This window comes from Sturnus vulgaris, chromosome 5 (genome assembly GCF_052056855.1).
Source record: "Sturnus vulgaris isolate bStuVul1 chromosome 5, bStuVul1.hap1, whole genome shotgun sequence".
NCBI classification, from domain to species: Eukaryota; Metazoa; Chordata; class Aves; order Passeriformes; family Sturnidae; genus Sturnus; species Sturnus vulgaris.
This window is the reverse complement of record NC_142247.1, coordinates 53,238,402-53,263,808: the sequence shown is the minus strand read 5'-3', so window position 1 is coordinate 53,263,808 and position 25,407 is coordinate 53,238,402. Positions and strand designations below refer to the sequence as shown.

At 38.5% G+C, this 25,407-nt stretch overlaps 2 protein-coding genes across 2 annotated transcripts; one reads left to right on the top strand and one right to left on the bottom strand.

The window, feature by feature from the left end:
* Positions 1–89: 89 nt before the first annotated feature.
* On the bottom strand, positions 90–21,150 carry ASB15 (ankyrin repeat and SOCS box containing 15). The gene is given in 13 exon segments (XM_088166113.1): positions 90–285; positions 10,169–10,320; positions 10,910–11,088; positions 11,091–11,123; positions 11,126–11,193; positions 11,195–11,467; positions 11,845–12,016; positions 12,587–12,647; positions 14,153–14,255; positions 14,257–14,362; positions 14,673–14,780; positions 14,783–14,812; positions 21,108–21,150. Coding segments are annotated over 13 exon segments (1,524 nt in total).
* NDUFA5 (NADH:ubiquinone oxidoreductase subunit A5) lies at positions 21,128–25,259 on the top strand. The gene is made up of 5 exons (XM_014877767.2): positions 21,128–21,223; positions 22,194–22,238; positions 23,591–23,707; positions 24,441–24,506; positions 25,055–25,259. The coding sequence occupies exons 1-5, from the start codon at positions 21,149–21,151 to the stop codon at positions 25,154–25,156; spliced, it is 405 nt and encodes a 134-aa protein (XP_014733253.1). The 5' UTR covers positions 21,128–21,148; the 3' UTR covers positions 25,157–25,259.
* The last annotated feature ends 148 nt before the right edge of the window (positions 25,260–25,407 follow it).

The window sequence follows — 25,407 nt, the reverse complement described above, 5'->3', positions numbered from 1 at the left end:
ACCAAATAAAACCCCAGGCGCACTTACACTGGCATCGTGTCCAAACTGCAGTAGGGAAAGAACAATGAAGTCCATTTAATCCGGAGCTGTCACAGGGGCTGGAAATAAAACACCAAACACCCCTGCCGTTGTTCAGTGGACTTCCTCTCACTTTCACGGTTTTCTAGTGCAATGCTGTTATCCCACCAAGGTGTTTGCAGGCGGTTGGGATCGATGGAAAGGCAGCCAAGGGGAGGAGGTGCCAGCAGCTGTGGGGAGCACTGCTCTCTGTGTGTCACATGTTGCCTGTAACAAATCACACAATTTTTTATTAATTCTCTTATTTTTTTCTAGGACTATCAGAGTGAGAATCATCTGGACACGTCCATTTGGAACATCTGTGAGATTTTTTTTCACATGGAGAATTGTGCTCTGCTGGGGGGAAAGGACAGAGTCACCCAGAGATTTAAGGGTAACAAGCCCTGGGTGGGCAGCGGGTTTGTGGCTTCATCACTTCTGACAGGCCATGCAACTGAAGGCCTCTAGTGGCTATTCTTTAAATGACTAGTGCTTGATGTCACTGACTGATGTGCAGCTGGAGAGCGCCTTCAATTCTTTATTCCAAATGTACAGCTGCATTATAGTTTCTGTCAATAGATGATGTATTATTCTGATATTATTTTCATTTACAGGCATCTTTCAGTAAGAAGAATTACAAAAAGAAAGATTAAACTTTGTACTGTTTATTGTTTGCTTTTCTGATGTAGTTGTTTTTTAGTTTTCTTCTCTTTTCTATTTAGCAGTGAGTGATGGTAAACTAGCAATATTTTCTGAAACATGCAGGCCAGCAATACCTGCCAACCTGTGTTGTGAGAGAGGGGGAGGGAGAGGAAGAGAAGAGGTTTTGGTACATGGAAGTAGGAACATATCTATAACAACATACATCAACCTTCTTATATGATAACACACAGTGTGTTTTAGATAGTCAAGTCAATATTTAATGGAAATGTAAGTGAACATAATTTGAAGTATGGTTCTTGTCATCATCTCTTTTTGGTCAGTATGGATTGGCCACCTGAATTGACGTATGTTGTTTAGCCAAATTGCTGATTTAGTTTCATTATTATGCATACAGCTTTACTGACAGGGGAGAGAGGAGATTGAGCATGATTTTCATAAAGATTTGATAAAGAAATTATATTTTTCCTTTGATCATTTGTCTATATGAACTTCATGCAGTTATCTGTATCAAGAAATGGTATGAAAGCTTATAACTAAGCTTAGTCTTTCCTAACCTACAAAATACATTAATAAAACAGACATAAGAATATTGTACACCTGAATATAAAATAAATATTTGTAAGTCATTTATATTGACAGAATCTTTGGATAAAATAAAAAGGAAGCAGATGCTTGGCTTATGGAGCTGTGAATGTTACCTTCACCCTTATACCTTCATTGTATAAGGTCCCATAATAGGTCAAGTGCACACAGACAAGTCAGTGGGTCCATAGGAGTTCTGTTCACTCTTTCAGCTGCACCTGCAGAATGAGGCCTGAGCCAAATTCTGAAAAATGTAAAAGAGTAGGAAAAAATAAAAAGTACCTTTTTTCTTTTAATTTGGCATCATTAATTTTTTTTGGTAGAGCTGACATAGGCATTAATTATCTGTATATAGCTGCACTCCAAGCAGTTTTATTTCTTCAGTATGTTTAGGACCATGGTTAACATTGTTATCATTGGAGTTAGCCAGAGAAGCAGCACAATAAAGTTCTCTTTCTTGAATCTATTTTTGCTGACCACATATTTTGTTGCAAACATTTTTTGATGGAGTTAGGAAATGTAAACTGGACAGCTTTTCTGTTGGAAAACGCTGATTGAAACTGAAATGCTTTTAGAAATATGCTATATTTTATTAGTACAATGTTGATATGTACAACACTGATACGTACAATATTAAAAGGAAAAATACGCTGTTAAAAATTAAATCTATTCACATACACTGATTCCCAGAAAAAGCTCAGCTTTCTGCTTTTCCTTTTTTTGTCAGGTACAACAAAATTTTTAAGCCTTTCAATTTTTCTGAGCTGTATAGGAAATACAAACATACAGATACCTGAATTGTCTATTCAAAGTTTTCTATGTATAAACCAAATTTTCCAAACTCAAAGAAATTTCAAAAAGCAGCATGTATTATTCACTTCTAAAATAATATTCCAAAGGAAGTTTAGATAACATTAATATTACCTTCAATGCTACTCCTTGCTGAGACACGATACAACACTGGGACAGAGGTGATATTTCTCTACACAAAATGCCAACAGTGTCCATTCTAGCCATGAGATAAGATAATTTAAAGATGTTACTAAAGATGGACAAATTACTTTCTTGTACATTTCTCCCCTGAAGAAGGGGGAAAATTGGCAGTCAGGTGAGGATATGAGAGGCTCGTGTCCCTTCTTGATCTTATATGACACTCGTGGTATTTTAGGATTGATTCTTGATATGGAAAGGGCCAAAGATGAAGAGCCAAGAACACTTTCTAGGACAATTTTAATAAAAATAATAAGGCTGTAGCACATGGCAAATTACACACACAGAATTTAAAAAAGATGCTAAAACTGCAAAGACAAGCACTCACAGGTCAGAAAATGTGGGAATAATATTTGTCGTTGCCTGCTGACAAGCACTGAAACATAGTCCTTAATTCCATAGTTCTGTAATCATATACTTTGATCCTAGACACATGAGTACTCAGAATCTTTACTCTTCTTCATTGCATGGAAAATCTCACACATATTTAATAGCCTTTCAGCATTTTATTTTGCCCCTGTTCTTCAGCATAGTAAAGCTATCAATGATTTTAATTGTACAGTGGCCTTTTTAGAGAACATGAAGGTGCTCCCACTTTTTTAAGGAAGGAGAGGTACAGAAACCTTAAGACTGAAAGTACTATCTAATTTGGAATTTTGGATTCACTTTCTGGCAGTATTTGGCATTATAGAAGGACTTCAGTTGATCAGGGTTCAATTCCTGTGGGCATCAGCCATGGCTGAAGCTTTCGACCCTTACAACATTTCAGACCACAGGTTCTAACTTCCAAGAGGAACTCAGAGAAAAGAGAAGAGTAATTGTGTTTTCCTGTTATTAACATTCTTTCCTGAAACATTTTGTTCCTCTTCCATAGTCTCTTTTCTCAGGCACTATACATGTTCTGATTTCTGAAAAAAATCAAGCAAAAACCCAGCAGTCTGGGCGAACTGTTCTATCTCCCCAGCTGTGTTCTCAATTACACCATTATAAACAGTTTAGGAAGAGCTCATTGTGTGCTAGTGAAGTGGCAAAGTGAGCTTTCTTCCATCACAGGAGGCAGAGAGCAGAGCACGAACCATATGTAGTACTGGAGGGCAGATTTATAGTACCTACATTGACTGCTGTTTAGGATGAATTCTCCAACTGGACATTAGAAAAAAATTCTTCATGCAAGGGGTTGTCAAGTATTGGAACAGGCTGTCCAGAGAACTAGCTGAGTTACCATCCCCACATGTATTGAAAAGGTGTGTAGATGTGGCACTCAGGAACATAGTTTAGTCATGGTCTTAGCAGTGTTAGGTTAACATTTGAACTTCATGACCTAAAAGATCTTTGTGATGATTTGATGAAGTGCTTTGCCAACTCGTAACAGAAAACCCAAACTCACCTCCCTAATGCCCTGCTGAAATCCCGTATGCAGGGAATTAACCATTCCACCAACAGGCCATGAAAACTCATCACTCATTCAACAGAATTATTAAAAGGTTTGCTCACTTTAGAACCTGAGCTGAGAGAAAACGAGAATTGGAAGCATCCACTTTATAGAAGGAAGATTCACTCTATCATTGTTGATCTTGGCACCCAGGGTTCCTGGCTTTCAGCAGATAGATTTCAGACAAGACTTTCAATTTTTCCTAACCTGGTGGAAAGATTATTTATTTTCTTGGTTTTACAAAAGGAAACCCTTCTAGATGTCTTTTCTGCCTTTCCAAGCAATTAACTATTTTAATCAGTAGCCCAGGGAACTCTGTTCTGCTTGTCACGTTTCTACACTTGGAGCACATTGGCTCAATTGCATAAAGGCCACAAGCAACATGTGACAGATGGTGCCCATCCCTCAGCAGGACAAAACCCACAGTTAAATGTATATTTCCACCCAGATGAGTGCAGGGAAAACTACAGCCAGGCAAAGAAAGGGCTGTACAACCTTGTCCTCAGGCACAGGACAGTGGCTATTTCAGTCCCAGTTCCCGAGGACAGCCTGTCAGACAGATGCATTGGCTCATACCAAGCTCAGTCCCACGCTGCAGGAACAGCTCCAGTTGCCATAGAGCACATAAAAACAATGCACCACAGCATGCTGGGCTTTCCCCATGTCTCCTGCTGCCTGTCTGCAGTGCTGCTTACGCCTGCCTCCCACCACCACTTTTACCACCCTCATTCCTCAACCAACTCCTTCACTCGTGCCATCCACTCAAGCAAACCCTGAGGCACCAGCCCGAGTTCTCTCTTCATGTCTTTTATTGCTGCTGTGCTCCCTTCTCCATCCCTGGTCCTGCAGGCCCCCCACTCCTGCTTTCCCTGCAAGCCTGTTTGCTGATCTCTCCTTCTTACTTCTTCTTGCACGTCTCCTCTGTCCTGCTGTCATGTTCCTCACTGCCTGCTCTCCCCCTCCCACTATAGCAATATATATATATATATCAGTTTTTGTATGCTGAGCACAAGCCCAGGTTGATTGCAGAATTCAAACCATCCTAGAGAGACACAGGGTCAAGCAGCCTGGCAAGTACACAAGAACACGAGGCAGACTGATGGGACAAGCTGCAGCTCTTTCCCTTGGGAGACTCACTTAACTTGTGAAAATTGTGTGCACAGTACTGTGCCTGAAAAGGATGTGTCATCACCTACATTTAACAGTGGTATCAGCAGAGCAAATGGGATGAAACATGCACTGAAGGTATTTCAAGAAAAATTTTTCAGCTGCTTTTCTCAATGCCAGATGATTCTGTTGTTCACTCCATCACTCTGGGTGATGCTGTAAACAGGGAGTCACACAGGAGAAAAAATGTTTTCTGTCACCCATACTGGGGGAACACAAAGTGGGGTAAGTGCAAAGGTGATCCTGATTCAAAACCAGTCTTTGCTTGGAAATCGGATTCAGCATTCCAGCTCAAAGACAGATTTTTCCCACAGATTCCCTGCAACACACCCTAGACTACCAGGAGGGCAGATTCCAGGTCCAGGCTGTAGTTTAACAACTTGGACCATCACGAACAGTAATCAGAAAAACTTTCACTCAAAAACATGTGCATGTGGGCTGCCTTATTGCTCAGATCAGTTTTGAAAACAGCTTTCTCACCAATTTCTGGGGACATAACCATACACCATATACCAACAAGCCACAGGGCAACCACTAATCTAATATATTTCAATGGTGGGGGTGTTTGCATTGCCTTACTCATCAAGACAGAAGAGTAAGAGGGAGTGAAGAAGTGAATGGGCTCTGATAGCGCTGCTGATGGGAAGACAGTACAGATGCATCTGGGAAGGGGATGTCCCTTCCATTATCCCCAACCTGACTGCAGGGAAGGACTGGGGGGAAAGATACATAAGAGTGCAAATAAGAATATTCCTGAACTAACAAATTTCTCAACCTTTAATTAAAAGACAGAAAACTCACTGCTCACATTGCACAGGCATTTCTGCATGGATACTGAAGGTCTATTTTATTATACAGAGAGGATGCTGCTGGGTGCCAAAGGTGCAGCAGACTCGGGGTTTATTGCTCCTTTTGCATACCTGAATCACATTAAAATAAGGAAGACAATGGAGAAAAATAAATCTTATTGAATAAATGTCACTCCCATTCCCAGTTTTCTTTCCTTCCTACACAGCCAGTACTTTTTAATCATCTCATGTCAGTACAATGTCATGTTCTGTAATAACAGGGTGAGATGAACCTGCTTATCTTTGACAGCAGAAACTATTTCCGCCAGGGTTTTGCCCAAAGCAAGTGCTTCTTCACATTTCTGCAGGCTGGCCATTTCCTCACTTCTGCCACACCAAAAAGATAAACTGCTTTGTACACAAGGATGGTCTTAATGCTCTTGCTTTCATATAGCTGCTCTTATTCCTCAGGAAGAATCTCAGTCTGCTTTACAAACACTGCCAGCAGATTTACAAACTATATATAGAAATCGTTTCACTTGCTACTGATGTACAGACATAGGGTGACCACAGCAGCTGTTTGGAATTACATCGCAATATTGCTCAACAGGTTTGGAAAGGAAGTAGAGGCCACTGTATTGCAAAGAAAGTAACGGAGGAATTGCTGTGTGCACAAAAAGTGTGGGGTTTGGAAGGCTAATTTCAATGGGATGCAGTTAGCCTACTACTCTTTAAAAAAAGAAGCATAAAAAAATAGGTAAAATCTAGCAATGTAAGAACTATATTATTTGTGGTGGTATTTGCAAATACACTGTAATATGTGTGTCCACACCAGGTAGTTATTAAATTGTAAGTGATTGTGGAAACTGCATGGATTTCATCCTTTGTTAATATCTGAGTCCCAGACAATTCTCCCATGTAACTTAGCCAAACCTACGGTTGGTCATTCAATTTAAAAAATTACCCTATTTCTTTATACACGGAGAGCAAAACAAGTACTTACCTTATTTAGCATTTCCTTTGTCACTTTTTTAAAACAGTGTGTGTTTATTAAGACTTTTATTTAAAAAGATATGCCAGCAATATAAACAAGTTGTATAATTAATAGGGAATTAAATACAAGCAGCAGTACTAACCAGATGAATTCTCTACTCTTTAATTATGCCAGGGGGTTGTTGTGTTTTTCCTTTTTGTTAGTCCATATTGATAATAACAGGAGTTCTGAGAATATCTACCATGCTCAGCATATGTGGACAAATGGCAATGGGTTTGCCCAATTAGATGTAGAGATTTCTACTGAAAATTTAAATTTTGAAAATTAAATGTAAACACATTTTGCATGTCACCAGAGCTACACTGTTATATCATTCTTATGACTACTAACCATTCACTAACATATTTTTGTAGCTTTTCAGGAGAACCCCAGCTCCCTAAGCCAGTCCTCATAAGACTTATGTTCCAGTCCCTGGAAGTGATGGAAAAACAAAAGACATAAGACCTGTTCTACAGAGATAAGTCATCACAAATTTATGTCCATGCAAGCCATAGCCAAACCATGGATATCTTAGTAGGGGTTTTTTTTCTGCCCCAAGTAAGGATCACAAAAAATCCCTCTACCTTACCCCAAGGTAGACTCAAAAGGGCCTGTGACTTTGTGACTGTGTTTTTCCATGTGTGACTCCTGTCCTGATGGCAATAGTCTGACAAAGGGCAGCTCAGGCACTTTGGAGCCCATGCCAGAACACAGAATGCTGCAGTAAAATTGCTGCTCACCTCCCGCCTCAGCCTCGCCCCCCCTTGATACCCAGAATAAGTTCTGCCAAGCCAGCCCCCAAAATTAGATGGTAGTCAGTGCATGGAGTTTTATAGATGACCCATTCACAACATTAGGACTTCTACAGGGAATAGCTGGTCATACACAGGACTCATGGCTATGGTTTGCTCCCTTCTTCACTGAGCTCTGAAAACACTCACAGCTACAAAGTCCTTCCTAAGGGTGCTGAAAAGGCTAAAGGCTGATGTAACTACTGTTGAATGCCTGGCTCCTCGGAGAGCTCGCAGCCTGGGGCAGCTGCTTGTGTCAGATTTTGTGAGATATAGAAACCAAATTATACCTCTGATTTCAAGCATTGTCCCCAAATCGATAGGAGTCCCTATCCGTCAGCATGCCTGAATCAGTGCCAGGGCATTTAATTACTTGTCGACAACATCACCCGGGGTGGGGGGGGGCAGGCATGCCATGGAATTGGATTGCGGTGGAACAGCCTGTGAGACACACCCAAAAAGTCAAGAAAATTAAATTCTAATGTTGCAAGGGCTCAATCACAGTCCAAGTAGCGAAAATGATAAGTTTTTTTTCCTACCAGCTTTTTTCTTCCAGCTGGGGATGATGCCTTTGTGTCTTTTCACACAGCTACCAGCTCTGGTCTAGTTACATTTCCTGCTTCTACCACCACGTACTCAAGTCAATAGAAGTAGCATCAAATGGTCTGGCTGCAAAATATGGGAGTCAAAAAGTTGTGTTCAATTCCTAGCTGTGCCATAAACCTGACCTGGGGAAAACAGCTCCCTTTCCATGACTATCTCACCTCATATTTCATTTAAAATAAAGTTTTGCTTCTCCCTCCAATTCACAGATGCCTTAAAAATATGAAAGACACTTTCTCATAATGTTGTATTTGCTTTAGTGTTGAGAGGGGTGGGGAGTGGAAGGGGAGGGAAGCAAGGGTGGGCAGAAGTCTTCAATAAACAAACAACTTCAGTGGTGAAGGACAGAAAAGCTTTAAACCAGTATCAGTCCATCTCCTGTAACAGGCAACCAAACAAAAAAAGGGCCTGGATGTACTGATTAAAAGATAAACACAACAAATACCATGTCTTTTTAGCTCACTTAATGATATTCTAAGACTAATTCATGGTATTTTAAACACTTGGGGCAATGCTGAGTGCTACATCTGAATGCTTTGATGCTGCAGGCAATGTAACTACTGCCTGATGCTTGTATGAAGTCCTAAATATAAACCTTTGCCCGTGAACTAAAATTACTAATGGAATTTGGCTCTAGCCACAGAAAGGGTTTAAAATCTCCTGTCTAAAGCCTTATTTAATCATGTTTCCTTTGCTGGTTGCAGTATACTGTATCAGATATGCAATTACCCAGACTCTTGCATTGTGGTCACTGTATTAATTAAAATTACCACAATTTAAGATTTATTATGACTGGGCCCATATTTCTGATTAGGAATTCCCACAAAGAAATATCAGTTTATGGGTTAGGAAGCATTCACATATTTGTCTTGGTATGTCCAGGAGGTATCGGCCAGTGGAGCCCAGACTTGCCATCAGCTGTGTTGGCTTCACGGGGCACTCTGTGCTCAGGCTGTCCTGCAGTCACCAGGGGCATCCTTCTCTCAGGGCTCTGGCCCAGACTTCCTCATGTCCCAGACCAGAAATTTTCACTTTTTCTGTTTGCTTCAGTTAATCTGTCGTGACAAGGGACAGACACACAAAGGACAGATACAGCTGCCTTTGGAAGTGAAATTTACGCCTCTGACTCACAAGTTAGGTTTTATAGGACAATGACATTAAGCAAATAAGGAGAAATTCTGAAGAACATGGAGAGTCAATTTAGGGGGCAGGGCAGAAGCTGAGCTTTGGTTTGTGTGAATATGTGTGTGTGATAACCAGCATATCTCTCAAATAACATGATGCCCAGAGTTGCTGGGGCTGCCCCATCCCTGGAAGTGTTCAGGGCCAAGTTGGAGCTTTGAGAAACCTGCTCTAATGGAAAGTGTCCCTGCCCATGGTAGGGGGATTAGAACGAAATGATCTTTAAGGTATTTTCCAACACAATCATTTGATAATTGTGGGTTTAGCTAAATGGATTATGCCCTATGTAATCCTGACATCTACCAATTGAAATATCTTTTTAGTTGGTAGGGTTTTTATTTTTTTTGGTCGTTACTCAAGATGGAAGGGATAGCAGAAAAACAAAGGGAGTAACTGCAATCAACTTTTAATGAAATATCTTTAAATTTATTCTGTCAGATTTTTTTCTCTAAATGTGCAGAACCATACTGTGGAGTGCAGGACAGTATGACTGGGGCGAGTCTGTTCAAGAACTGAGCTGACAAAATTCTGAAGGAACCAAAATTAAAGTTATAATATTTCGTAATCAAGGGGACATGCTGCTTGATTTCCTGGTTTGTTTGCCCATCAAAATCTACTCTTTGTTTAAAAGAGTCTACCTAAAGCCCCTTAAATTTTGCCAGGCCTTGAAACATGCACACACAGAAGCTGTACCTGGGAGCAAACACTTTGCAAAAATACCTAAAAATAATAATTTAGATGTTTGAAGAATTTCATATAGGACCATGATCCTTAATGTACAAAGTATGCTACAACACTTTGGATGAATGTGACCTGACATAAGCAACTAAAATTTCCTTTAATAAATCATAACATTATAAACTGGAAATTAGGTATTTACCCAGTCTGTGGTATCTCTGTTCATTCTTCCTGTGCTTCTATGAAAAACTGAATTCTTGTGCTTAGAGGCACATAATCCATGCAATCCATAAAAACACAAGCCACTTTTCCAGCTAAATATCTCAATCATGGAACAGCAATAAACTCACAGAACTGAAACAGAGAACCCACCAAGACATAATTTCAAAATCTGTGCAGAGGAATCCCAAAGAACATATTTTAAAGCAATTTCAGAAGATAATTTTTAAAAAGTCCTAGCAGTGGCCTTCAATAATCAAATTGATACCTAAGTAGGTTATTTTAAAAGCAATTTTTTTCCATGTTCAATCTTTGTGAGCCCTTAACTTATGCAAACAGACCTGAAGGCAATAAAGAAAAAAAAATTGCTGTAATCTGTGGCACTGCTTTGTTCAACAGAAATATTTCTTTGGAAACACCTCTACTCCACTGGTTAGGAAAGGAAATAAACTCCAGAATTCTACTTCAGGATTTCATAAAATTTCCTTTCTAAATCTCTAATATATTAATGCAAATATAAAACCCCATCAATACTATATATTACTATATATTACTTTCTCTATCTCAGACCAGAAAATGAGAAATGGCAATTTTATTTTTAGAATGTTTTCAAAAAATAATTTTGACAGTATGTTAATCTTAATTCAACACCATAAACCAAAATGTTTAAATCTGACAAATGAAAAGAGCAAAGTGACAAGAAGCAAGGAAGGTATGTATTTACTCATTTATCCTTCACTGAAGAAGAAGTCCAACCAGGAACAGGCTCATGCTCTGGAGCAGGCCACACAAAAGAATTTCCAAAGATACCCTGACACATAAAGTCCAAACACATCTCCACATTATATCCATGACTGAACAACAGCCTCAGCATCATGTCATCAGTCTAAGAATACCAGATGCACTGGGGAAATGTGTATCATTGAGCAACAAAATTAGCAGTTGACATCTTCTCCATAAGATAGTAGCTTTACAATTCCATGGCTGTCAGCTCTCACTGCCATGAGAACAGTTGAAAGGATCCTTGTTTAGATTTGCTCCTTCTTTGAGCAATATTTTGGTACAAAGAATCTTGTTATTAGAAACAGCACAACAAAGTGCAGTCTCCCTTCTGTCACCATAAGTATTTGAAGTTATGTGCTCAGACAAGAGAATGTTAACATCCAAACTATTTTCAATTACAAGCTCTAGACACTGGCCATCTACAGCAGAGTGAATAGTGCTTGACCCACTATTCTGGATTAAAGTTTGGGATGTGACTGCAATGAGATATTTCCTGCTCCTAAAAAACAGTGAACAAAACTAGGCAGGAGTAACTTCCTTGCAGGAAGAAAATAACCCTCATCCATCTATGTTCTTAGTTACCACCTAAACATTTTACAAAAGATCAAAACACAGAAACACCGGTTTTGAACACTGTCAAATAAGATATTGTGTTTAAGTTCTTTCAGTGGTTTTCACTTAATTCTAAGATGCATGTTTTGCATTTTCCTTTGTTTATACTAAAAATAAAAGTTAATTAAATCTAATCTAACACAGGTACTTCTGAAATAGAAATGTATACAAATATATGTTTGCAAGTTTACTACAGCCATCTTTGACGTGACTTTGTGCCGCACTGTTTCTTAGAGAAAATATAAATTCCAAGCTCATACTCACAGGCAATTCCCCTCACAAGCCACTTTGTGTATGGGAAGCAGTCCTGCTTCACCAGGCACATTGCAACTTCCTCCATTTTTCAAAAGCAGAGCTGTGCAGTCTAGAATACGTCCTTCAGCTGCTTGAGACAATACTGATGCAGGATCATCTGCTAAGGCCTTGACTTCTCCACCTCAAAGAAGGATACAGAACCTATATTCATATCCAAAGTGATTTCTAGAGCATCATAGAAACAAACCCAGAGTACTCTCCTCCCTATTTTCAGATATATTTAAGTTAAAACTTTACTAAAGCACGAAATATTTTTTTGTGGCAAATATAAAACTCGAAAGCAAAATAAGAGGTGTACAGACACAAGTTCAAGTACCTACCTGAATGGGCTCTGCTTTGAGTGTAAGCATTACAACTGTGGACTTTCAAACTGGCATATTTCAAAACTACTTCATTAATTAATACCCTACATGGATGGAAAGATAGGCAGGAGGGATGGACGGAGTGGAGTAAAGAGAAACACAGAAGGGCAAGAAGAGCACACATCTCTCCTTGACTGAAATGGTACTCAATACGAGCTCAAAACCATCTCAGTTTGAAGGCAAAAGCCACTTTGAGAATCCAGAAGGAGATACATCACAAGGAAAGCAAAAATTAAAATCACATAATATTCAAATATGGTCCTTTTAAAGTTGCAGTTGCAAACACTGCAGTGTCCCGAGAAAATTCCACTTGTGACTTTCTTTCTCACCTGATAGCTCAAATCCTGTTGTGTACTCTGTGATTGTTGTCAACCAAAGTACAGTTGACATCTACCATATTTAAAGGGCATATTCTGTTGTTTTGAGGTTCCACGGTTTTCATGGATAACTCTCTTGCAAATTATTTACATATACAATACTGATGCTGAGTAAGAGTCTTATTTTTCTGAAAAGAAGGAATTCCTGTTTGCAATAGCAGATCACTCACTGGTGGGGCAGCTGAAGGAGATCATCACCATAGCGTTAGCAAATTTAACTTTTGTGAATGTCCCACTATATAAGAAGGTTTACAAGAGGCAACAGTCTTCATAATTATCCACAACTTCTTTGAAGTACAGCATGAGCAAATATACCTGGAAGCCCAGATCATTCCAGCAGATCTTCTTCAGCATGTACCTTTCTACTTCAGAGACCTCTCATCAGAGTTTTAAAATTAAAAAGAGTAACTACATCATGTGCATCATCTATTAAGTGTTAAGTGGCCAATCCTCTATTTCACTAAAACTAGGATTGAAATATATGATGCACAACAATATCCACATTTTCAGTGCTAAGTGACAGGAAAAAATAAAAAGCATCACATAAACAATACATTGATGACAGACCTCATTTCATAGAAAAATATTTAGGAAAATAAATTGTTGTTATAAGGGGAAAGACCTTTTTCATCAGCTCTGGTTAAATCTTTGCAGGATCTATTAAAAGTAATTGCTGAATGTAGCTTCACAGACTTAAAATTGAAAAGAACTGACAGTAAGACATTTCTGAAAAACACCTTATACATGCCTCAGGGCCTTAAAAAATACAGTATTTGCATCTGGTGAAAGTTAATAAAAAGTCAGATAAATTAATATGTCAGTACTGATAATTGCATTATATATTATATTCTCATATTAATTTCACAGATTTATTCTCTTCAGAATCATGAAGATATTTTGACATTTAACAGAAACTGGAAGCTAATATAGCTAAATTACTCATATATAGTAAAACTCATTTAAGTCTACCAATAGCATTAAATCTTCCTAAGGAATCATCTTTCTTTAGAGTGGGGTATTTCAGTGCAGTTGAAACTTGTTTTCAGCACAAGAGAGGAGGTTTTTGAAAATACCTGCCTACTCCTCAAGAAACCATCTGATAAAACCAAAAATCTCCACTACCTCCAGATCTCCAGAAAAAGTACATTCCAGTTAAAACAATGGACTGTTCTTGTCATTTTACTTCTACCCTAAGATGGTTGAACAGGACCAGGCTGGTAAAGATAGCACCTGATTGTACAGAGAAGGCATCTTGAGTAAAAAAATTTGTCCCCTTTTCCTAGAAAGAACTCAGCATTCACCTAAAACATGAGGAGCATCTTAAAGATCATCTCAGTGATCACCTGAAGCTGATGAGTGCTGAACAGAATGCTGGGTGTTCACCAGGTGTTGGGCATTTAGTTTCATCTAAAATAATGACCAGCAGCTAAACCACTCAAGCCAATAGGAATGCTGGAGGGAGTTGAACAGAGAAGCACGGCTATAGTCATGTTGCTTAAATCCAGAGGGAGAAGTTACCAATAAGAAGTGGAGTTTCTCTTTGTAATTAATGGTATTGGGATAAACACCCTTTTCCAAGATCATTTGCCCATCTTCCACAAAGCTAGCAAAGTTAATGCTGTTTTCCATTGCATGTTTTGTATTTCCGTGTTGATTCATAAGAAAGTGAAAAAAGATAAAACAAAATAAAGCACAAGGATGTTAGTGCATACACATGTATCAGGAATCCTTAAATGCTAAGTTTTTATGAGAAGTATTGGTAATTATGCTAACCCAACTAGTACTGCCAAACACACTAAATATCCAATGGTAATTTTTGCTTTGTCTGTAAGCTTCTGAACAAAATGTTAAAAATGATCCAACTTATTTACTGGTGTAAATTGATGCAACTTTTCCAAAACTAGAAAATTTGCCCGAATATTTAAATAACATAAGCAAGATGCTCCATTACTTCTTTTAGTTAACAGTTTTAGCCTGTTCATGTCTTTATCGCTCAATGTTTCTTTGCTGCTCCCCTTATCTTATGGGATATTTTAATCTTTCTTGTCATCTAAAGTGACTTCAAACACTTGTGGAATTGGCCGTCCTGCAACCTTGTGCAGTGGAAACCACTCTCTTTCATCAGTTTCCTTCAGACCATATGCAGGTTCACAAGTTCTTGGAGCCCAGATACATGACCTTAGAAACTTGAACAGATAAATGTGATGCAGTTGAAAAAATAATACGCAAAAAGCTCAGATTTGCAAAGGGACAACTTTATTTTATTTTAGGGTGGGTTTTTTTTGTTTGTTGGGGTTTGTTTGTTGTGGGGTTTTTTGTTGTTTTGTTTGTTTGTTTGTTGGTTGGTTTTTGTTTGTTTGTTTGGTTGGTTTTTTGTTTTCACCCCAGGACACTGAGCTTCATGGATGTTACAATTCTCCTATTGTTCTCACCAGGTGATACAATAAAATGGTCTTATCTCATGTCATTAATTATCTCTTTTAATGGTCCTCAATATGTTAACCCCCCCCCAAACAAAACACAAACATTCACAAATATTGTTTTATCTTTATAGTGCCAAAGCACTGTCCAGTAAGGAAGACAAAGGACTTTGGACTCTCTGCTCTACTGCAGTTGTGAAGTTTAATGGACATTCACACAAGTTTGGTACACAAGGTCAGGCCATGGTCAAGCTATGCTAGCTATTATTTTCAAGGTGTGAGAGTCATGGAAATGCTCACTGGATTAGTAACAGAGTATGTCAAACCTTTTAACTATAGTCATCAACTTAAATTCAATCTGCTCATATCACCAACTGTAACTGTGGCTTATGTTCACTATGCTTTTTCCTCATGATATCACATCAAACAACCATCCTATTAGTAAATTCTCATTATAACTGGAAGGTCAGGAATGTTGCTCTTTACAATATCTTCTAGGTTTTTGAACTGTAAAATGTAGTCTTTATATGGTGTAAAACACAGAAATAAAAAAGCTTTAAGTTAATATATGCTGTAGCTACCTAGGTTTTCCCAAATGAGCCTTGAGTTTTGATAGTTTCTCTGTTTGATTCAATCTTAGTAGCTTAACACATTAGTCCTGTTCAATATTTTTATTTTTTTTTTAATTTTTAAACTACTACTCCCACAGTGCAGTCATGTGCTCTTTCTACCAGACTGAACACTTATCTTCAAAATGTTGCACAAATATTACACAATTATAGTAAGTTCCTGTAGTATGATCATGGTTCTAGTCACCCTGCAAATAGAAGAGGAACACTGGAAATACTATTTGGAAGAAATCTTCTGAGACTTATTTTCAAGGGGAAGTGTTAATCAAATTTCTCTTCAGACTAGTTTCTGCATTGCTCTTGTAAGCAGTAAGTCACCCAAAGTACCATAGCCAATATTATAATCCCATCCACAAATACCTTAGTACTTAGTATATTATGATAAAGCTTGAAAATCAAAATTAAATTAGTAAGGGCTTACATTCAGATTGACTGCGAAACTAAAGGTCTCTCGGATTCAGATTCCCATATAATACACTTTTTCACCTCTTTCAATGTGTACTGGAATCATGGGTTGGATTTTTAACTGCAAGGAAAGAAATCTGAAAGAAGATGTTAAAAATCTCAAGTTCAATCCCATTTTCTCTGACAGAGAAAATACACAACTTGGGCCTTGAGTGTCATCTCTGAACACAAAATAAAGGAATCCAAGAATTAAAAAAAAGAATATTCATGAACACATTTTTATTTGGGGCTTGGAAAAACAGGCCTTTATGCTGTTCATATAGGAGAAGCTTTTCTGAAGGTTCTCTGTCCCTTCCCATTGTGTCCATAGTCAAGCTTTCAGCATAATAGGCCAAAAGAAGATTTAACATGTAAGTTAGACTGATGACTGCTCATCACAATGTGGACACAAGTACCGCTCTCCCTCATCTCCTGTGAGCAATGCACTCCATTGACAGGTAGGAGAATTTTGAGGCAAGGTTCTTTTATGCATTTTTCCTCTCATTTTCATGAACACTACTCAAATTCTGATGGCACCTTAAAACTTCCATCATTTAACTCAAAAATACACCCTTGTTATGAACACTCACAAACCTTTTAGAGAGCAAAGATAAAATCTCTCCTGGACTAGCAATTTCAGAAGTATACGTCAATGAACATAACTACAACCTCAGCCTGCCATCAGCTAAAAAGAAAGTACATTTTAGAGTATATTAGTATCTTGTTGACAGCTAAGAGGTGCTCCTAATGAAAGTGAAAGTTAATTTATGTAAGATAATTAAGGAAAAATATGCAACATACAAAATCTCAGCTCCTCCGCAACTGCTTGAAGACAAAATTACCTTGCCTTTTTTCACATCTTTCATTTTGAAAACCCTCCATTTGAAGATTTCATGCCATTTTTTTAATGAATCAAGATCACCCTATTGGAGCCACATGGATGGACCTGCCCTGCCAGTCTTACTGAAGTTGCTATCCTTAGGAGAGTTGAGAATTATTATATTCCAGCCCTTCATATATTTACCCCAGAGCCAGTCTGAAAAGGCTCCTGAAGATTTACATAGGCCTTAGATCAGAACCTCACGCTGCAAACTCTCTGAAAAAAAAGTCAGTTTAATTTATTGCAAAATCTTTTTAACAATGTTCACATATGGTCTATTTCTGCCAGATGATCAATACACTCCCAACATCAGCATTTCCAGGAAGAGTTAAGAACACTAAGCAAGATACATTTTTTAGTAATAAAATCCTTTTATTTTCATTAGCATGTATTTCCTTTCTACCACCCTTTTCTCTCCAAAAGATCAGAGGAATAAATCAGTTTAGAGGCCATGACAGAAAATTTCTCTGATTATGCAGTTTCCGTACCCAAAACTTTCTGCTTTGCTATACTCCTCTCAGTGATTTTGCCACAGGCAAATCATAAAGCTCTTGAACACAAACTTAACCAGAAAGGTCTCAGATGAGCAGTGTTTCAGGATTGCTGTGTGTACTATTTTCAAATTACCCCACAAAAATTCATATATTGTGAAATGAGAAAGTTGGTAAGGTAGCAAGTAACTGTGACAGGGTAGAGTTAAGTATAAGGCAAAGAGCTCCCCACAGCACAAGCGCTGGACACGCTGCCAAGGGTCTACACGCGCTTCAAGAGCCTGATTTGCTATATCACTGCTGGCAATACACTGTGCTGGGCTGACAGGGTCTGACCAAAGCCTGGATGTTCCACAGGGATCACAGGGGAACAGAACAGCATGGCTGATACACTGCGCAGAACAGAAACATCGCTGCTACATTACGTGATGTGGCAATGAAAAGGCTAAAAAGCTCAGCAGGAAAATCTTCTTCCATTCACCCTTGGCAGTTTCTCAATCGCCAGACCCACACACAGATCACTGGAAACAATTGTAAACCCTTGCTCTAAATGAGTTTTAGTTTTTTATATTACAAAGAATATTTTCCTTAAACAACATTTCGAGTAGCCTGATATATTTTTATATTCATACCTGAAAAACTATATATTCCTTCATTATGTTTAATTTAGGAAAACTTTCTTCTCTCTAACTTACCGATTTTTTATTAGAAAAAAAAAATTAACTACTCGCTAATCATAGAAGTTGCATCTTTCCTTGGAAAGAAGAATATCAAGCATTTATTGCTTTTAAACACATAAAGTTATGTGGAAATTAATGTTATTCTAATTTCTTATCCTTAAAATAAAATAGAAAATCTCAGCTTTACTCTATAAATAGAAGGCCCTTAGGCATGCACAGAGGTAATTCATAGCAATAAAATAATTACTAGCAATCTAAATTTGGACTCAGTCGCTTAAGTATTAACGTATTTTTAAACTATTTCTCTGTTAGTCTAATTGGTGAGCATACCACAGTCTCACCATTTCAACCCATTATCTTGCCAGAGTTACTCTGGGCCCTGAATTTTGAACAGCCAGGAATGGTGCCCTGCAAGCTGAGGCGTCCTGTGATACTTCTAAAATTAAATACGCAGTTGCTAGATAAATTAAGGTCTGACCTTGTACAACTGTAACATAAGCAGTCTCGACCCTCAGGAAAGTATTACACATGACTTCTCTAAAATCTCATCAAATGTAACACGAGGTCTGGGGACATAGGATTATCTGTGCCCCCATTGGTTAAACAACTCCCATTAAGAAAATTAATTATTTGCCAATTATTCTCAAGCACTATGTTAACAACATATGGGAGCATATTTACATAAATCACAACAAATTTGAGAAGGTTTAGCCTTTAGCTAGTTGCAGATCCCACCATCTTACATCACCAAACACTAATCTCTCTCTCTGAGGCTGACATGATGGAAAGCTTTATAGATTCAATGACAGACAGTTACAATATTTATTTAACTAGTTTAATAATTTGAAGCTGGACAAAGAGGCAGGAGGCATGGTACCACAGACAGCAGTGATGAAAATACAGAATAACCCAAGTGTAAGATCAAGAACAGCAGTACTCAACAACCTAAACCCACGCATGGGATGAAGAAGAAACTGGAAACATCGCTGATTCAAAACTTTTGTGCTGTTCTGGTTTTAACCAATTAGTTACCATTTTCACCACAAGGAACAGACAAAAAGGGTACACAACAAACTGAAAACCCCTCCAAACTCCAACTTGCCTTTAATTGTTCTTATGAAATGAAATGTTACCATGAACTCCTCCATGACTTTTGACTCACTTGCTTTTATAGAACCCAAAAGTGTAAGCTTAACTAAGGCACTACATGCATTTCAATCTTTGAACATGAGAGCAATAAAAACATTTAATGATGATAAATAATGTTCACTGCAACTTCTTTGGCCAGTATGACCTAAATAAAGGTGACACTCTGCTAAAAAAACCCAGTATAACAGAAGCAGAGAGAAACAATGCTGAGATTCTGCTCTACTGCTGTCTACAAGATTATACGAAGAGATATATTCTTACCTAATCAAAAAATGAAAAATATGTATTTATAATACATATAAAGAGCACAAATGTTGTAATTATTTACTTTCAGTTCTTTCATTTCCTTTACATAATCAGGACACCATCAGAAATAGTACATATCCACATTACAAACATGGGCTTGTTTTGATTTTCAGATATTTTTAATAATATTATGCATTGTGAATGAAGTGCCTGATTCCACTCTTACATAATTATTAGATATAAATCCATTAATTATGTTTCATGCAGAATAAATAAGACTTTTGCACAGATACCAATTCACATGGCAATTTGAGATACAATACCATGAGATAAACTCATTGGTGAGACAAACATGGGACAAGAGCTATAGCAAAGCCTTCTTAGGTTACCTACATACTGAATGTTAACACATAGGATAATATTCCTAACAGAATCCCCACTGTAAAACAGATAATAAATAAACTGTGAAATGCTATGTGGGTGGTTTGGGGTTTTTTTGTTTGTTTATTTTCAAAGTCAGGTTCTTGTTGACTGCACGCTGATAATACCTCATACATTTCAGCTTTGTTATATTTTAAAGTAAGCCATGTATTGAAACAAGATTTGACCAGTTTGGAGAATTTCCCACAGTACTTCTCTGAGATTGATTTCATGAACATTTTAGTCAACAAGGCCTACTGGTTTTCACCTTCGTTAGGATGTGGCAAGGACTCCTGCGTGCCTAGGCTGTCTAAACAGTCACTCAAAACTACTGTTGGAAGGATGCTGTGTTAAAAGATCACTAGGCGCAGAAACACTTATGCTCTGGTGTCTTAGTGTGATGAGGAGATCGTTTTGTTGGACCATCAGAGAGAAGGGGAAAGTACAGGGCTGATCCAATTAAAAAAAGGCAGGAACTTTTAAAGACAGGTATTTTGGAAAGAGAAAGAATTTCAGTACCTTGGAAAGAAACTCCAACTCTTTCCCATGCAATAGGAAAGAACCCAGGCATGGGGAAACACAAACTTTGAATACCGCTATAAACTGTATTAACCACTCTGCTTTAGTGGATTGTAGATTTAGTGATTTGCAGATTGGTGGAAGTGCATGTTTTATCAAAGGACTGGCTTCCAGGGAGAACTCAAAGATATTCTGAAACCGTTTGTGGAGCTTGCTTACCAGGTATGGAAAAGAGGAGCTCCAGAGCACGGCAAAGGAATTAGAAAGAAACATTTGTCCAGAATAACATACAAACTTACAATATAATTACTATAAAGTATTACTAAATTCAGCCTTTAAGTTAGCAACTAAGCCTAAGACTTAATAGAGAGACAACTGGATCTTCAAATGAACATCATGTTCCCCTCTACCAGTAATTTAAACTGCCTTTTCATTGCTCTTTTGTCCCATTGTCTCTATCTCAAGGTCCTTAATGAAGTCCCCTATTTTCTGTCTAGGTCTGTTTTAGGGCGTTTTTTGCTTTACGAAGCGATCCCACCACGCAGCACACGGCGCTACCAGCGCCGGCCGCTCCCCACAGCGCCCTCTGGCGCACGCGCACTGGCGCCGCCCCGCCAGCCGGGGCCGCTGCGGCGCATGCGCAGCCCGGCGCCCTTCGCTGCGTCCTCTGAGGGCGCCGCCAGCGCGGCCATGGCGGGGGCGGTGAGGAAGGTGAGGTGCCGCGGGGCTTTGGGCCGCGTCCTGCTTCTTCGCGGGGCTGTCCTTCCTGGGGGGAGGGCAGAGAGTACCCGAGCCGCGGGGTGAGAGCGAGCCGGCACCCTGCAAGGGAGAGGCCGAGTGCAGCGCAGGGCCCAGGTGACCTCCCCGACAGCCGGGGACGGCGGGCCCGCGGTGCAGGGCGGCTGGAGCCGGGGGCACCGGAGCTGGCCCGGCAGCCACAGCATCGCCAGCCGGTCGGAAGAGGCGATCGTCCCGCTCTGCTCTGCACTGAGGCGACCTCACCTTCAGTGTTGTGTGCGTTTTTGGTCACCGCGGCCTGAGCTATTGTAGAGCATCCAAAGGGAGAGCAACGGAGATAGTGAAAGGCCTGTAGGGGAAGCCGTATGAGGAGCGGCTGAGGTCATTGCTCTGTTGAGCCTGGAGAAGAGGAGGCTGACGGGGGACCTCGTTGTAGTTACAGCTTTCTCGTGTGGGGAAGAGGAGGGACAGACAGTGATGTCTATGGTGACCAGTGACATAATCCGTAGGAATGGCCTGAAGTTCTGTCAGGGAGGTTTAGGTTGGATGTTAGAAAAAGATTCTTCCCCCAGAGGGTGGTTGGGCACTGAACAGGCTCCACAGGGCAGTGGTCACAGCACCAGCCTGACAGAATTCAAGAAACGTTTGGACGATGCTCTCAGGCACAGGGTGTGACTGTAGGGGATGCTGCTGTGCAGGGCAGGAGTTGGACTGGATGATCCTTGTGAGTTCCTTCCAGCTCGGGATATTCTGTGATTCTGATTCTAGTAAGGTGATCTGCTCCCTCTAGGAGCACTGGAACTCTGGGATAACGGGCATATAGCAGGAGGCAGAGCTGGTGTTATGGAATGGTCCCTGTCAGGTGTATATTGAATCAAAACAAAATAATTAGTGTGGAAATGGATGCTTAGCTGTGTTAAGTATGTTTATGCTCTCTCTGCAGACCACTGGACTTGTAGGATTGGCTGTAGCTGAGAACCCTCATGAGGTATGTCACACATCTCATTCTGTAGTAATGGAAACTCAGTGAGATATAAGGTTTTTGTGATGTGTTTGCATGTGTAGGTATGCGGTGTATCATAATCTCATGCCATCTTAATGAAACAATTAAAATTATCCACAGTGTTAAAGGTTTAATGCATGTCATTATAGGTTATTTTACACGTGTACTTTTTGTGGCATGCATTGATTTCAAAAACCTCTCTGGTGTAAGTATCTTTATGAATCAATATTTGGTTTCTTTTATCAGTAATGCCAAAACAAAGAACTCTTTAAATTCAGTTTTTCATAAATATAAAAAGATTTTTGCTGCTTTGCTGCGTACCCAAGTATTGAAATAACTTATACTAAAGGAATACTCTAGTGTTAGATGATAGAGACTAGCCATGTGGTGCAAAGCCACACCACGGCCCTGTGATGGCAAACAGTGCTGAGATTGGCATACTTCAGTGGTACTCGGAAGTTGCATTAGGTGCTTCTCATAGCAATACGTGTCTTTCTTTTTACCTCCTCCAGCTCAGTAGTGTAAGTATGTTTGTCACATCATGCTTATTTGGGAGGCATTAAAGAACTTTGAAATTTGAAAGAACTTCAGTAATTTTTTTAAGTTCTCTACTTTGAAATTTCTTACTATAGAACAGTTCTATTTCAAAAATGTTTTTGACTCCAATACTTAAGAATGCTGTCAAAAAGAACCCTTGAAAAAATCACTACTGTTCGGTAGAAATTATTCTAGCTCATTCTACAGCCTTGTCGGACACCTCCTGACAAGAAGGTGTAATTTAGTTTTTTCAGCAAATTAAAGTTAAGAGTAAAGTACTGGACAGTGTTTTAGTTGAAGTTCAGATTCTTTGCAAATCTTCTTTTTGTTTCCTGGTTTTTTTTCCTTGTCTGATAGATACAATTACCCAGTACAAAAGTGTCAATTTCTTCACCACAATGTGTCCATTATCTCTGCGTTTAAATCCAGCGATAAAAGTTTCAGGTTTAATTTAAATCTATTTGTTACTCAGAACTTTGCACCAGCATGAGAAAAAGTGATGAAAAAGCTTCCATTATAACCTCTTTATATCTTCCTCAGGTAATTTTTCAGTATCTGATGGGTTAGACATGAATTTGCCTTTTCTTTCATTTTTTTAAGAGCACTTTACAGCCTTTACTGGTTTTTTTTTTACATTTTGCATCAAGTGTGTTCAGACTGCAACATTGTTTTTTGTAGCGAATCTTACACTTCTGGATTGAATACCATAGTTTGTGTATAGATAGTGGCTTAGTAGGTTTAGTAGGACAAGAAGTTAAATAATTGTACTTGCGTATTTTAACCATGTCTTGTGTCTTTAGCGTCTGCGAATAGTGTACACAAAAATCCTTGGTGTCCTGCAAAACATTCCCAAAGATGCAGCTTATAGGAAATACACCGAGCAGATTGTAAATGAACGATTTGATTTGGTGAAAAAGGTAAGTAGAGTGCTATTTCATTCATGCTGCAGATAAAAACATTTCATAGGATGAGAAGAGTGAATTTTTGACTACCTGGCTGTTTCTCAGGTGCACATGTAACTTTCAGGTATCAATTCAGGTAACAATTGAAGTACTGAGGATTATTTTTGTTACTGACTGGGATATTTTGATGGCATATGAAAAGAGATTGTTTATTTCCTGCTTATGTTCTGTGAAAATTTGAAGCAAACATAGTTGTTTTTTTTTTTTTCAAAGATTCGTAGGAAAGTGGTCATTTTCACACACTTGCACAGAAAAATATATGTGCTCTTGCCAGTGTAGTATCTTAGCACAATCCTTGCCTTCAATATTTAAAACCACCTTTTGTTGAATTAAACTGTGCAATGCTGGTATTCTTTATTTAAGGTGTTAATTGAAAGCTCGCATATAATTCTAGAAAAATCTAAGAACAAGATTTTTTTCCAAGATAAAAACTAAAGCCCTTATCTGCTAATACTTCTTTGGATTCATTAAATAGCATTCATTCTTTGTATTTATCATTGAGGGTTTGATGTTTGCTTTTCAGTAACAAATAAGTGTGAGATTTCCCTGACAATGTTATAAGCCATCTAATTTGATAATAGTTTTGAGAAAGACTGGAGTGTGATCTGGTTAAATTATTGTTTTCATGCTTTTTATGGGCTTTCTACTTCTCACTAAGATGTTGTATTATATGTATTTGAACACACAGGAGACTGATGTGCAAAAACTACAGGAAAAACTGAATAGTGGTCAGATAGAAGAAGTCATTGTACAGGTAAAGAGGGGAAATTTGAGATGTAGTACCAATGTAGCACTTTTTTAGTTGTCCTTTGGCTGAGCTTTTGTTTTGAAAACTGGAAGTTTTGTATATCTTCCTTTGCTGTAGAACAGTCAAACAGAAAAAAAAAAAGCCCCGAAAACAAATTGTCATGTAGTGATGGGATGGCTTTGCTAAAACCCAACACATTAACAACTGTTTCTTGCATTATGCTTACAGATATGTATGTATACCTACATTGCTTCTTACAGAGTCTAAATCAGTGAAAAGGGCAGAAGAGGATTGAATAATATTGGGGGTAATCTAAACTGAGTGGAAAATATCATGAAGTTGTCATTGGGAATGTCTGTTTGGGTATTTGGGGGGTGATATGATTTTCTTAAAAAAAAACCCCAAATACAGTTCCTTTGATATTTATAGGTGAAATTTGTGGTAGTCTGTGATCATGATAGATAGTGACATCACTGAGGTAATTAACTGAAATAGAAGTAATATTTTGGCAATTGTATAGAATTTAAGTCTTTATGTATGGTGTTTATTAACAGGCTGAAAATGAACTGTTCCTGGCAAGAAAAATGATGCAGTGGAAACCATGGGAGCCTCTAGTTGAAGAACCTCCTTCTGACCAGTGGAGATGGCCAATATAATTTTCAAAGTGATGTAACCTTTTGAAAGTAAAAAGAAAAAAAAATTATTAATCTATTGTTATTGTCAGTTGTCTTTAAATTAAAGATAATCACTTAATTAAAATATATTTTGTCCATTTATATTTAGTAATCTATACACTGCTGCCAGTCTCTTGCAAAAATGGTTTTAAGAAAATTCTTTCTAGCATTCCTACAATCTTTTGTTTCTTTAATTTTTTTATATTTTATATTAACAGGGTGTTTGTGCCTTA

Coding starts and splice junctions, on each gene's coding strand:
- NDUFA5 (XM_014877767.2), top strand. CDS start 21,149: ATGCGCAGCCCGGCGCCCTTCGCTGCGTCCTCTGAGGGCGCCGCCAGC. Junction 22,239..23,590: donor TAGCTGAGAACCCTCATGAG/GTATGTCACACA, acceptor TTGTGTCTTTAG/CGTCTGCGAATAGTGTACAC. Junction 23,708..24,440: donor GATTTGATTTGGTGAAAAAG/GTAAGTAGAGTG, acceptor TTGAACACACAG/GAGACTGATGTGCAAAAACT.